At 34.5% G+C, this 14,518-nt stretch overlaps 1 protein-coding gene across 10 annotated transcripts in view; it reads left to right on the top strand.

The window, feature by feature from the left end:
- The window catches only part of LOC127838685 (cytosolic carboxypeptidase 2-like), a 177,655-nt gene that overhangs the window by 151,022 nt on the left and 12,115 nt on the right, over positions 1–14,518 (top strand). For all 10 annotated transcript variants that reach the window (XM_052366566.1, XM_052366575.1, XM_052366580.1 and 7 more), the window contains 4 exons: positions 296–341; positions 6,337–6,480; positions 8,318–8,359; positions 13,511–13,591. In XM_052366566.1, coding sequence (XP_052222526.1) covers positions 296–341; positions 6,337–6,480; positions 8,318–8,359; positions 13,511–13,591 — 313 coding nt within the window. The remainder of the gene's footprint in view (positions 1–295; positions 342–6,336; positions 6,481–8,317; positions 8,360–13,510; positions 13,592–14,518) is intronic.

Here is a 14,518-nt window from a genome sequence, read left to right as displayed (position 1 = left end):
AACACTCTAAGAATATGTTTAAATAAAACACCAGTGCACCAAGTCAAGTCTTTGAACAAACCACTTTGTCCTTGACCTAATCAGTACTTACAATAAATCAAACAAGTTGAAGCTGGAAACTGGGTGAAGAAAGTTCATGAAACTCAGCTTCTGTCTATAAAAGCCATATTCCATCAATATGTGTGTTTATCAGCTTCTTTTCACAAAATAAGATTACCAGTTCTTAGTAAGAGTGTAATGTTATTTATCAAATAATTGTATTTGAATAAAATGTAAGTTCACTTATTGTTTGCAGGAAAAGAGTGCATCCAAGACTGCTGCAGAAGACAAAGAAAAACTGGGTATGCAGTGTTAAGATTAAATGTCAATTTATTAGATTTACTGTCTTATAAAGAATGTGCCTTGGTATTTTGTGTTGAGATTATATACTTTATTTGTATGCCCCCCTTCGAAGAAGAGGGGGTATATTGTTTTGCACATGTTGGTCAGTCCGTCCACCAAATGGTTCTCATGGAGCTGTGAATGGTCAATGTCATCCTTCAAGCTCAAAGGTCAAAAATAAAATCAAAGCAGCGCATTAGGGGGCATTGTGTTTCTGACAAACACATCTCTTGTTTATTTTGACATAAATAAATGTTTTAATGTGAGCTGATCATCTGATTTTATGTTTTAGTGTTAGATATTCATCAGATTCAAACATTCTCATATAAACATTGATTATAATAGTCTGTAAAATTGTTTCAACAGTAGATTATTAATGTAAGGGCACTAATAATCAAATTTAGCATACATAGTGTATTATGTTATAATTATTTGATGTGTTTTTGCATAAAAGGAGAAAACAAGACACAAAAACTTTTCAAATCAATGAGCTACACTGTGTAATGAAACATATGTTCACTTTATATATCTGGTCCAATATAATGTTTACACAGTTTATTGACAGTTAATTAACTCATTTTAAGTTCAAAGACGTTTTGACGTTTTAGGTTGATATTTCAAAATAATGTTTATGAAAGCTATTTATTTCAAAATCTGTAATATTGTATTTATTGTTATTATTGTTCAAATGTATTATTTACATATTTTCCTTATTCTCTATTGGTTGTATTTAACTATCATGGAGACTTTAATAAAAACCTAACAAAAGTTTGTGCTACCTTATCTTGAAGGTGAAAAATAAGATGATAATATATGAGGAGATGTGAAATGCTAAATAACCATACACTTTCTTAGAGTTATTGCCCTTTGTTGTTTATGTATGATGGAAATTTTTAGGGCTTTTATGATGAAAATGTTCATGGCTATATCTCTGATATAAGGCAAAATTTTAACATGAAACTCGATGGGTGTATAGATATCACAGAAAGAAGTGCAATGGTCAAAAACCATAATCCTACACTTTCTCTAATTAGAGTTGTTTCCCTTGGCTGTTTTTCTGTTATGGATCGATTTAGGTCTATATCTCAGATACAATCCAAGATTTCAATATAAAATATAATGTATTGATATCAATGAGGAGAAGTGCCATGCACAAGAACCATTATCCTGCACTTACTTAAATAAGAGTTATTGCCATTTGTCATTTGTGTATGATACTATTTTTCATGACAATATCTCATACACAATGCAAGATTTCGATATTAAATTTCATTTATGTATAAAGAATGAGGAAAAGTGCCATGGACGAGAACCATTATCATACACTCATGTGAATAAGAGTTATTGCCCTTTATTCCTTTTAGTTCTGCACCATTCAGTAAAAACAATGTATGTGGGATATTTATTCAAGGAAATGTTCTTTTTAAGGAAAAAAGAGCTCATATATCAGGAGCTTTTATTGGCTTTCTGCACTATTAAATTCATTATTTGCTTCAATCATGGTTTCAAATAATCATTGTACAAAAGTACATAACACTACATTGATATTGATATGTATATGAAACTTCATAGTTGTGTAGATATCAAATAAGGAAAAGTGACATGCACAAGAACTATACCCCAACATATTCTTAAGTTATTGCCATTTTTTGCATGATTTACTCTACACTTAATTGTTCTTTTTAGGATTACACCCTTTATCAATGGATTTGCACCTATTCATAAACACAATATATTTTTAGGGGGATTCAAAGAATTTGCTTGTTAACAATATTATTGTGTGCATCATGTAGATTTTAAGAAATACATGTTTTTATTTGTTTTTTCAGAAGAGTGGCCTGACTGAAAATTAGAATTTAATTTAAAGGCTGAAACATTAGAATTGAATTTAAAGGCTGAAAAATTAGAATTGAATTTAAAGGCTGAAAATTCACATCAAAGCCAAAAACAGTCAGCCACCAGGTTATATTTCAATAGACCTACATGATCAATGTAATTTTATTGATTTCTCGAATATCAATATCTGAAACAAAGCGAGGGCTTTTAGTTGCCAATAATGTATTTTTCTTTGTTTTTTCTTAGCAGTTCAAATGGCATTAGACCCATTTCCATTGAGTAAATAACATTTGTTTGGCTTAAGGAAAAATAAGGCAGCAGAATATGTAATAAGATAATACTTGACTACGAGTAAGCTTGTAGCAAATGCTTTGAAAAGGGGCCCCATATTATGTAATTTGTCATATACATCTGCTACAGATGTCAACCATAATTATCCCCGTCGAAAAAAGTTTCAGAGGGGATATAGTAATTGGTCCCGTCTGTACGTCTGTGCGTCTGTCTTTCCGTCCGAAACTTTTTCCAGAACATAACTCCAAATCTATTCAACGGATTTACTTTAAACTTAGAATATAAACAGATGGCAACTAGGAGAATTGCAGTGACCAAGAACCATAACTCTATTTACCTTAGTTTTTTAATTATCTCACTTTATATAATTTCAAAGTAAATATTTGTCCAGAGCATAACTCTAAATCTACTGAAGGGATTTACTTGAAACTTCAAATATAAACAGATAGCAAGTAGGAAAATTGCAGTGACTAAGAACCATAACTCTGTCTACCTTAGTTTTTAATTATCTCCCTTTATTCAATTTCAAAGTAATTTTTGTCCGGAGCATAACTCTAAATCTACTGAAGGAATTTACTTGAAACTTGAAATATAAACAGATGGCAAGTAGGAGAAGTGCAGTGACTAAGAACCATAACTCTATCTACCTTAGTTTTTGAATTTTCTCCCTTTATTTAATTTCAAAGTAAATTTTTGTCCAGAGCATAACTCTAAATCTACTGAAGAGATTTACTTGAAACTAGAAATATTATCAGATGGCAACTAGGAGAAGTGCAGTGAACATGAACCATAACTCTTTTGGCCATAGTTTTGATTTATCTCCCATTATTTTATTTTTTTTTATTTTAAATATTTATAATTTTAAATTATATTTAATTTTATTTCAAAGTAAATATATTTTACTTTTTACAGCATAACTCCAACACTATATAACTATTTGATCCTTGAAATATAAATAGATGACACAGGTGCCATGTTTTACAAATATTATTCTACTCTCTAAAACAAATGTTGTCATACAAGCAAACACATATCGGCAGGGATTTGGCACTACTGTGACAAGCTCTTTTTATAATATCAATCTGCAATATTATCCAATGCAACCTAGCAGTGCCAGATTATCGGCCTGAAGTCCCGTTGGCAGTGAAACGTTTGGGGCCCTCCAACGAGAAGGCTCACAGGCAGTGAAACGTTTGGGGCCCATGCCCCAGGCCTTCAGAGTGAAAGAGCACTGTGTTGAATTCTTCCCCAGCCTTAGCCCCCTAATAAACATATTGAACACGAAATCACCAGCTAAACAATACGTTTTTGCAAATGATAAATTATTGTCACTAAGTAAGGTAATGTCAAGCCTTTAATCGGAACATAACATTGATGTGAAATAATTGGCTTTGTCATGTCATTAGATATGGTTAAGTAAGTAAGTAACAAATATTCTTTGTCTTGGTCTCACGGGGCCCCTAAAGTTGCGGGGCCAATAGACAGTTGACTACTCTGCCTTATGGCTAATCTGGGACTGATCCCTACCGAATACCACAGTGTTATGTGACCAAGCTCTGATAAAATATGAACGTCTCAAGTTTATGATAAGACAGCAAGCACATAGTTCTGTTTTTATGCCCCCCAATAGGGTGGCATAAAGCAGTTGAACTGTTTGTCAGTCTGTATGTCCGTCCGAAAACTGTAACGTTGGCCATAACTTATATTGTTGACATATTGTTTTTGCACTGTCTGTTGGTTGGTCTGTTGGTTTGCGCCAACTTTAACATTTGCAATAACTTTTGCAATATTGAAGATAGCAACTTGATATTTGGCATGCATATGTATCTCATGGAGCTGCACATTTGTAGTGGTGAAAGGTCAAGGTCATCCTTCAAGGTCAGAGGTCAAATATATGTGGCCAAAATCGCTAATTTTATGAATACTTTTGCAATATTGAAGATAGCAACTTGATATTTGGCATGCATGTGTATCTCATGGAGCCGCACATTTTGAGTGGTGAAAGGTCAAGTTCAAGGTCATCCTTCAAGGTCAAAGGTTAAAACAAAACAAAAAAACGGCGCAGAAGGGGACATAGTGTTTCTGACAAACACATTTCTTGTTCAATATTGAAGATAGCAACTTGATATTTGGCATGCATATGTATCTCATGGAGCTGCACATTTTGAGTGGTGAAAGGTCAAGGGCAAGTTCATACTTCAAGGTCAAATTTTTTAATATTGAAAATAGCAACTCGATATTTGGCATGCATGCGTATCTCATGGAGCTGCACATTTTGAGTGGTCAAAGGTCAAGGGCAAAGGGCAAATTTTGCAATATTGAAGATCTCGATATTTGGCATGCATGCGTATCTCATGGAGCTGCACATTTTGAGTGGTGAAAGGTTAAGGTAATTCTTCAAGGTCAAAGGTCAAGGGACAAATTTTGCAATATTGAAGATAGCAACATGATATTGGCATGCATGCCTATCTCATGGAGCTGCACATTTTTTAGCTCACCTGTCACGAAGTGACATGGTGAGCTTATGTGACCGTGTGATGTCTGGTGTGTGTGTCCGTCAACAATTTGCTTGTGTAGACAGTAGAGGTCACAGTTTTCATCCAATCTTTATGAAATTTGGTCAGAATGTTTATCTTGACGAAATCTGGGTTGGGATTGTATTTGGGTCATCTGGGGTCAAAAACTAGGTCACTAGGTCAAAAACTAGGTCAAATAATAGAATAACCTTGTGTAGACAATAGAGGTCGCAGTTTTCATCCAATCTTTATGAAATTTGGTCAGAATGTTTATCTTGATGAAATCTGGGTTGGGATTGTATTTTGGTCATCTGAGGTCAAAAACTAGGTCACAAGGTCAAATTATAGAAAAACCGTCAACATTTTGTTTGTGTAGACAGTAGAGGTCACAGTTTTCATCCAATCTTTATGAAATTTGGTCAGAATGTTTATCTTGATGAAATCTGGGTTGGGATTGTATTTGGGTCATCTGGGGTCAAAAACTAGGTCACTAGGTCAAATAATAGAAAAACCTTGTATAGACAATAGAGGTCGCAGTTTTCATCCAATCTTTATGAAATTTGGTCAGATTGTTTATATTGATGAAATCTGGGTTGGGATTTTATTTGGGTCATCTGGGATCAAAGTCTAGGTCACTAAGTCAAATAATAGGAAAACCTTGTGTAGACAATAGAGGTCACAGTTTTTATCCAATCTTCATGAAATTTGGTCAGAATGTTTGTCTTGATGAAATCTTGGTTGGGATTGTATTTGGGTCATCTGGGGTCAAAAACTAGGTCACTAGGTCAAATAATAGAAAACCTTTGTGTATACAATAGAGGTCACAGTTTTCATCCAATCTTTATAAAATTTGATCAGAATGTTTATCTTGATGAAATCTGGGTTGGGATTGTATTTGGGTCACCTGGGGTCAAAAACTAGGTATATAGATCTAATATTAGAAAAACCTTGTGTAGACAATAGAGGTCACAGTTTTCATCCAATCTTTATGAAATTTGGTCAGAATGTTTATCTTGATGAAATCTGGTTTGGGATTGTATTTGGTAAGTCAGGTGAGCGATTCAGGGCCATCATGGCGCTTTTGTAATGGTTCAAGGTCAAGGTCATCCTTCAAGGTCGCAGGTCAGATATATGGCTTTAAAGTGGCGCAGTAGGGGGCATTGTGTTTCACGAACACAGCTCTTGTTTTAACTGTTTAGATATAGATCTATACATTTCTGTTAAAGGAAGTCCTTTAGCAGTAGTTACAGAGGAGTTTAAACTACACATAACCTAACTTGGATCAGGCTATTCACTGAAGGACTTGTTACAGGTGGCCTTTCAACTCGTCTGAAGGCTCAGATTCCATCTGCCACGTTTGTGCACTACGACACGTTCAAGATCTCGCAGATGAACATCGACACCAATGACAGTCGACCTGAGGAATTCTCTCGTTCTGAAGAACTCAACGGGAAAGGTAGGCAACTCTTGGAACAACTTTTAATCATGGTATTCAAAATTGGTGGCTTAATATCCTTCACAATGGATACAAAGTCAGTGAGAACTGTGCACATTATACTGCATTGTTAAGTATCAATCAGTGAGCAATTTCATGTGTAGTTGTAGAGCTATTGAAGTTGTAAGTTCACATGTTATACCATGTATACTATGTGGCTAAAAGTAACAGCTTCATTGCAACTGCTGGTTGCAAAAATGTTTTTAAACTTTCCTGCTGCCAGTAGGTAGTTAAAATTGATAAGAAAAAAATGCAGCTTGCTTCCAACAGCATGCATATGATATGCTTTTGCCTGATTGCATAGAGGGGCTAAGAGCATTTAGCTAGAATAAATATATTTCATGTATAGAACTTGGTCAAAGAGTGCATACAGAAAAGGGATATATTGCTCTTAGTTAGATTCCACATAGAGATTCCATATCTGTGCAAATATATTTGATTGATTTGTGAGCGTTTGTGTTAGCGGATAGAAGCACAACTGCCTTGTTGATATTGAACTTTAAATAAACCTATGTAGCCTGCATATGCTAATTAGGGACAACATTTGTATAGTAATTTAGGTGTAATGGAAGTCCTATAAACAAAAATCAAGTGTAATAGAAAGTGTTGTCCCATGCTGTCTTGCATTTGCGGCATGCACAGGCTTATCTGGGACAAAACTTTACAAACATGATTAAATCCAGTTTAGCCACTGTGTGGCTCAAACATTTTTATGCCCTCGGTAGGGTGGCATATAGCATTTGAACTGTCTTTCCGTCCGTCAGTCCATCTGAAAACTTTAACATTGGCCATAACTTTTGCAATATTGAAGATAGCAACTTGATATTTGGAATGCATGTGTATCTTATGGAGCTGCACATTTTTAGTGGTGAAAGGTCAAGGTCATCCTTCAAGGTCGAACTTCAAAAAATACAATCCAACGGAAATAATAAGCTTTAAAAGGGAGATAATTTCTAAACCTGCCAAATGATATATTGAAATTTTATTTCAAAGCGGCGCAATAGGGGGCATTGTGTTTCTGACAAACCCATTTCTTGTTTATTTTTATTTCAGTGCTTTTTAACATTATTAACCAGGTTTTCCGAAGGAAAAAACTGGTTATTAGATTGGCGAATGCGGGCGGGCTGGCTGGCGGGCGGGCGGAACAAGCTTGTCCGGGCCATAACTATGTCGTTCATTGTCAGATTTTAAAATCATTTGGCACATTTGTTCACCATCTTTGGACAGTGTGTCGCGCGAAATAATTACGTCGATATCTCCAAGGTCAAGGTCACACTTTGAGTTCAAAGGTCAAAAATGGCCATAAATGAGCTTGTCCTGGCCATAACTATGTCATTCATTGTGAGGTTTTAAAATCATTTGGCACATTTGTTCACCATCATGGGACGGTGTGTCGCGCGAAATAATTACGTCGATATCTCCAAGGTCAAGGTCACACTTTGAGTTCAAAGGTCAAAAATGGCCATAAATGAGCTTGTCCTGGCCAAAACTATGTCATTCATTGTGAGATTTTAAAATCATTTGGCACATTTGTTCACCATCATGGGACGGTGTGTCGCACGAAAAAATCACGTCAATATCTCCAATGTCAAGGTCGCCACGACTAAAAATAGATTTTTTTTAAAAACAAACTTACAAAGGGGGTTAATTTTGTTTGTTCATTTCAAAAGTTCAGTTTGAGTTTTCTCCCTTTATCAGATTTTTTTTCACAATGAAAACCTGGTTTTGTGACAATTTTGTCCCTTGTTTACATTTGTTAACATAATTCATTAACTTACGTTATTATGGTTTGCAACAGATTATTTCTATCAAGTTCGATTACAAAACCTGCATTGGCAAGGTATATTTCATATTTATCAGAAAACATTGACCTATACTTGGTGACAGATTTACTTTGTGTTCTTTTTGCTTTAATTATATTCCAAAATTGTCAATGATGTATCAAACTGCTGTATGCAAGATTTATTATTTCAGAGCTCATATGCTTATAGCCCTTATTCTTATTGGGGTATAGATTTAATTAAAATAACAAGCTTCAGCAAGCCATAAAATTAGGGTAGAATATAACACAAAGCAAGAAGAAATGAACTGGGAAGTAAACGTACATTCTGGATTTTTGGTTTTGGAAAAAAACTTAGTCTGCTTTGATCATTTTTAGCGAGGCTGTTTTCGGAGAAAATCAGAGCTATTGTCATAGCCAGCTCGCCGTCCGCCGTGGGCGTTGTGCTAAAACCTTAACATTGGCCAAAACTTTTTAAATATTGAAGATAGCACCTTGATATTTGGCATGCATGTGTATCTCATTGAGCTGCAAATTTTGAGTGGTAAAATTTCAAGGTGAACATCATCCTTCAAGGTCTAGGGTCGAAAAAACAGAGTCAAGGGAAGTAATAGGCTGTAAATGGACATAGTTATCTGACCTGCCCACGTATATATTTTTGTTAAATAAATCAAAGCGGTGCAGTAGGCGGCATTGTGTTTCTGACAAACACATTGTGGTAAAAGGTCAAGGTCATCCTTTACGGTCTATGGTAAAATACAGATTTAAGGGAAGTTATAAGCTTTAAAAAGGGAGAAAATTATTCAATATTGAACATAGCCACTTGATATATTTGGCATGCATGTGTATCTCATGGAGCTGCACATTTTGAGTGGTGAATCTACAGTCACCGTAGTGGCTTTTAATTATTTGCTACTGAAAATAGAGATTTGTTACATACAATTATTTTTAAGGGAAGTAATTTATATAATTATAAATCTCATATTATAGTATTTCTTTACCAAGAATTTAAGTTCTGTTACTGTACAGATTTATTATTTTGATTATTTATAACCCAAATGATTGATTTGCCAAAGTTGTTTTTTTAATGATATAATTATAATTTCTTTGATGTTCATTACATACCTGTGGACTTATGTCCATAGATACATGATCAACTCTGGCTATGATCTCTTTTAAACCACAGGCCTTGCTTGTCAGTGATGTCTGACATGGTCATAATTGACTGTGAGACCCTCCCCCCCCCCCCCCCCTGTTGAGTTGGACAAAATTCAAGGGAAGTAATAACCTTTAAAGGGAGATGATTTCTATACCTGCCAAATTATTAATAGAAATGTTATTTCAATGCCGTGCAGTAGGGGACATTGTGTTTCTGACAAACACATCTCTTGTTGGGTCACTAGGTCAAAGGTCAAGGTCACTGTGACCTCTGAAAAAAAAAATTCTGACAAGCTTTAGCAGCAGAGCGTGGCACCCGTTATGCGGTGCTCTTGTTTAACTTGCTTATTATACATTTCCTCTTGTTGAGAGAGTGAGTCATTCGCTGGAGGTTGCCAATTAACTAGTAATTATCAATAGTGCACTCTGTTATTACCATTAGGTTATCAATAATCCAATGTGGCTTTCTCTCACAATTTACTGACTGACCTCTGACCCTGAAAGTCTGTGAGTTGGTATTAAATGCGTTATTTTAACTGGCCAACATTTGTGTCTTTGTGTGGTATGATATTATGCAAAGAATAGTAAAGATTTCCCTGCATTGAACAGTTTTACACACTATAATGCTCTAAGCAATCATTTCCTATAGGACGCAGTCATGTTGCTTATGTTCTGAGTCAAATCAGCTATTAAAATATTTAGATTTATTATTCTGGTCTACAGGCTGCTGAGGTGGAAAATTTGTACAGCATTTCATAAAAGTGAAAAGCTGCATGGTTAGAGGGCTTAGCTAAAAAATATGAGCTTTGAAAAAATGAGATCTACAGAGCACAAGCATTGCCCAAGAGCAAACCCTAAATCTGCTTATTTCGTTTAGCTACCTAGGGCCTAGGTTTGGTTTTGTTTGATTGTAGAGGTAGTATTTTTATTCCCCTTGGATTGGATGATCGGGGGGGGGGGGGGGTATATTGTTTTTGGCCTGTCTGTCTGTCTGTCATTATATGTGTCTGTCTGTAATTGTATAGTCCCAAAACTTTAACCTCGGTCATAACTTTTGCAATATTGATGATAGAACACTGTATTATGTGAATTAGGAATAAGACATCAAACTGGGAATGGGCATCATTTTGGTGATTTTCTCAGACAAAACTATTTCATGGTCTGAATTTATTTTTGCACTATTTAATCTATACTTCAAGCTTAATAAGCAATTTTCTATGACTTTCATTAACAGTGATTGATTTTTAATAATTTGAATTATATTTTTATACTGTGTTCATGCCCAGCATGGACACAGTTTCATTTTATTAGGATTTAAAAAAAATTAGTAAAAATCCAGTTTTGTAGTAAAATCAATTTAAATGATGTAATTATGTATGCAAATTTATATTTTTATTAAAAATTTTAAAACTTAATAAATACAACTTGTAACGCTGCATATTATGCACTGTTGAAAAAACTCAATTTATTCCCAAATTGATGTCTTATTCCAACTTCACATAATACTGTGTTATAGCAACTTGATATTTGGCATGCATGTGTAACTCATGGAGCTGCACATTTTGAGTGGTGAAAGGTCAAGGTCATCCTTCAAGGTCAAAAAAAAGAATTCAAAGCGGCGCATTAGGGGGCATTGTGTTTCTGACAAACACATCTCTTGTTGTAGAATTAAATGAGGGATGCTGATTCTTTGATTTTATAGCATAGATACACAGAAGTTTTGGTTCAATGCAATGCACTTAGATATTTTCTGTAATGTTATATATTAATTCAATAAAACAAATATGTCTTTTTTTGTTAATAATTTTTCGACAGTTACTTTAATGCTATCTTTAAATTTTAACTACTTTCAGAAAGCAAAATGTATAAATGAATACAAAATGTTGATAATCAAAGAGCTTTCAGATCGACTTTTATAAAATATATTGATAACTTATTAGCACAGCCATTTTGCTGATATTACACAAGCAGACAAATCTTTATATATTAAGTATCATTTATTGTGTATTATAACTGTTCATTTTTATTTGTGTAAATGCGTGAATATTTATCAAAAGCTGTAACATTTCTGTCTAGTGCTAGACTGGTGTTACAAATGGTTACCTGATGACTTTTTTGAGCAAGGTATCGGCTGTGTGGCAATGTTGCAATATCTGTGATTGTTGACCATAATCTTTTATGGTTTTACCACGTTAAATCCAGAAAAAAAACTTATAGGAGACATTGTTTACATGGCAAATGCCTCCTACAGAGTAAATGTGTATTATTATGGTTAAATATTACATTTAAAAGCAACAATTGATTATTAATCAAATATTTTTAGTTAAAAAAATGTGATGGTTATAAAAGCCCTTCAGAATTTACATTAAATGGGGTTGCAATTATACTTTGGCAAGTATGCCCATAACGACTGACAACTTGACATACCTAAATAGTTTTTGCCCATTTTTAATTTCTTAGAAGACAAGGTTAACCCTTTGCATGCTGGGAAATTTGTCGTCTGCTAAAATGTTGTCTGCTGAATTTCTAAAATTAGCATTTTCTTTGATTTTTTTCAAAGACTACTATCAGAATAGCAAACAGTTTGGTTCCTGATGAGACGCCACGTTTTGTGGCGTCTCATCTGGATCCAAACTGTTTGCAAAGGCCTTCAAAAATCGGTTCCAGCACTGAAAGAGATAATTTTCTTATTTTATTTTAAACTCCATTTGGTTTGAAAAACAAAAAATAATTAATTAAAGGTTGTTGTCTTTACTTATCTCATGATATGTGAATCAATCTTCCAGAGCTTACAGTATTCGGCATTCGTATGTCACCAAGTATGTTAGACAATAGCAGTCTAACAAGTCGAGTACAAGTCTAGAACATCTAGTTAGCTTTGCTTGCTGTAACAAGGAATGATGTGGATGTAACTCTAGAGTGTTAAGCTAAACCATTTTCAAAACTTACTGGGGGAGTTTCCTAACTTACTGGCAGAGTTTCAACACTTACTGGGGGAGTTTCAACACTTATTGGGGGAGTTTCCACTCTTGCTGGGGAGTTTCCACACTTATTGGGGGAGTTTCCACACTTGCTGGGGGATTTTCCACACTTACTGGGGGAGTTTCCACAATTACTGGGGGAGTTTCCACAATTGCTGGGGAGATCCACACTTATTGGAGGAGGTTCCACACTTACTGGGGGAGTTTCCAAACTTACTCGGTGAGTTTCCACAATTGCTGAGGCAGTTTCCACAATTGCTTTGGGAGTTTTCACACTAATTTGGGGAGGTTCCACACTTACTGGGGGAGTTCCAACATTAATTGGGGGGAGTTTCCACACTTGCTGGGGGAGTTTCCACACTTACTGGGGGAGTTTTCACACTAGCTGGGGGAGTTTCCACACTTACTGGGGGAGTTTCCACACTTACTAGGGGAGTTTCCACACTTATTGGGAGAGTCTCCACACTTACTGATGGAGTTTCCTAATTTACTTGGGAGTTTTCAATCTTATTTAGTATTGCCTCAAATGATTTAAAATAAAAATGAATTATGGGTTAGATATATAAACTGCTTTATAGTTAATTACTTATGGTATTTATTCATTCACTGCTTATAAATCTATATCAGAAAAACTACTTTAATATTTTTTAAACATACTTGAACGCTTATTTGGGTTAAGCAATACTTAATATAATAAATAACAACTTATCTTATATTAATTTCATGTATATTTAGAAGAGCATGATTTTACTGTGTAATGAAGGTAAAATATCAATAACATGTTTTGAAACACTGTTTTATTGTTTAAATGTTTTGCAATCTTTTATCTGATTGTATCTATAATCACTTCTTTGACAGTTGAACTAAATGAAACACATTACCAATATGACAATATTTTGCTTTTTAATTTCAATAAAGTGTTATTTTCAATTACTTTACATAATGCTAGCTATCTAAAAAGCATGCTACTGTCGTTATGCATTGGCCTTATAGTTTCATGGTTTGCAGCTGTGTTTTGCAATTTTGTTTTTGCCAGCTGGTTGCTTGACATGTTTTTGTATTCTGCTATTAGACATAGTTGAGGAGGCATCAAAAAAGGAAAGCCAGGGTCACCATAAGGGCCACAAGCATAGTGGGCGCAAAAGTCGCATGGGTATGTATGCTTGGAACTCTTTGTTGTGTGTTATATTGCATATATTTTATTGATTGCTTGTTTAGCATTCAGCATGAATGCATGAAGGTTTTGATTTATTACACTTTATTTATGTATGTCTATTTAAAAGTGAAAGTTTAAGTATGTTTAGAAACAAACTTAAAATCTTTACTTCTTGTTACATGTTCAATTATTATTTTTAACCAAGTATATAATACATTAAAGTGCTTCACCATCAATATGGCTCGACAAACCAACAACTGTATTTCTACCAGTTTCTCCATCATAATACTAATGATGTCATTTGAATATTGCGATGACAGTTGCATATAATTCTTGACAGAGGCAAAATGACTTTGAACTGAACTTAAATCATTCTTTCAGTAAATTGTACATTATTCAGTGATGCTATAGCCCCACCTCTCTAATCTTTTACAGAGAATGAAGTTCGAGTTAACGGTTAAGTTCACTACCCGATGCGCTTGTATTGAACATTTGATTGGCGTATGCTCATTCCCTATTTGCAATAGTCATTACTCGGCTTAAGTTTGGAAACAATTGCAGGGAAAGAACAAGTAGTTCTGATATATATACCATTTTTCCTTACATCTCCAAAAACGGCAAACTTTTATGAAATTCTTTAACACATTTATTGTTAATAACGGCACCAGCGTTTTGTTGGATTATTGCTAGTTATCAAATTGCAAGGGATTGCTATGTTTAACTACACTTATATCTGGATAACTTAAAGTAATTTCAATTTTGTACATGATAATTGTGTCACAGAATACTTTTTTCCAGAATGGTCTTTTTTTTTAAGACAAGTTTATAAAAAGACCACTTTTTATTGGTCGCTAAATACAATATTGACTGTACTGCTTACAGTCTCCTTTAAATTATGTCAGCACTCAGACAAAGGCAGTTAAA

Source organism: Dreissena polymorpha, chromosome 1 (assembly GCF_020536995.1).
Source record: "Dreissena polymorpha isolate Duluth1 chromosome 1, UMN_Dpol_1.0, whole genome shotgun sequence".
Taxonomy (NCBI): Eukaryota; Metazoa; Mollusca; class Bivalvia; order Myida; family Dreissenidae; genus Dreissena; species Dreissena polymorpha.
Note: the sequence above shows the minus strand (reverse complement) of the source record. Positions and strands in the feature narration are given on the sequence as shown.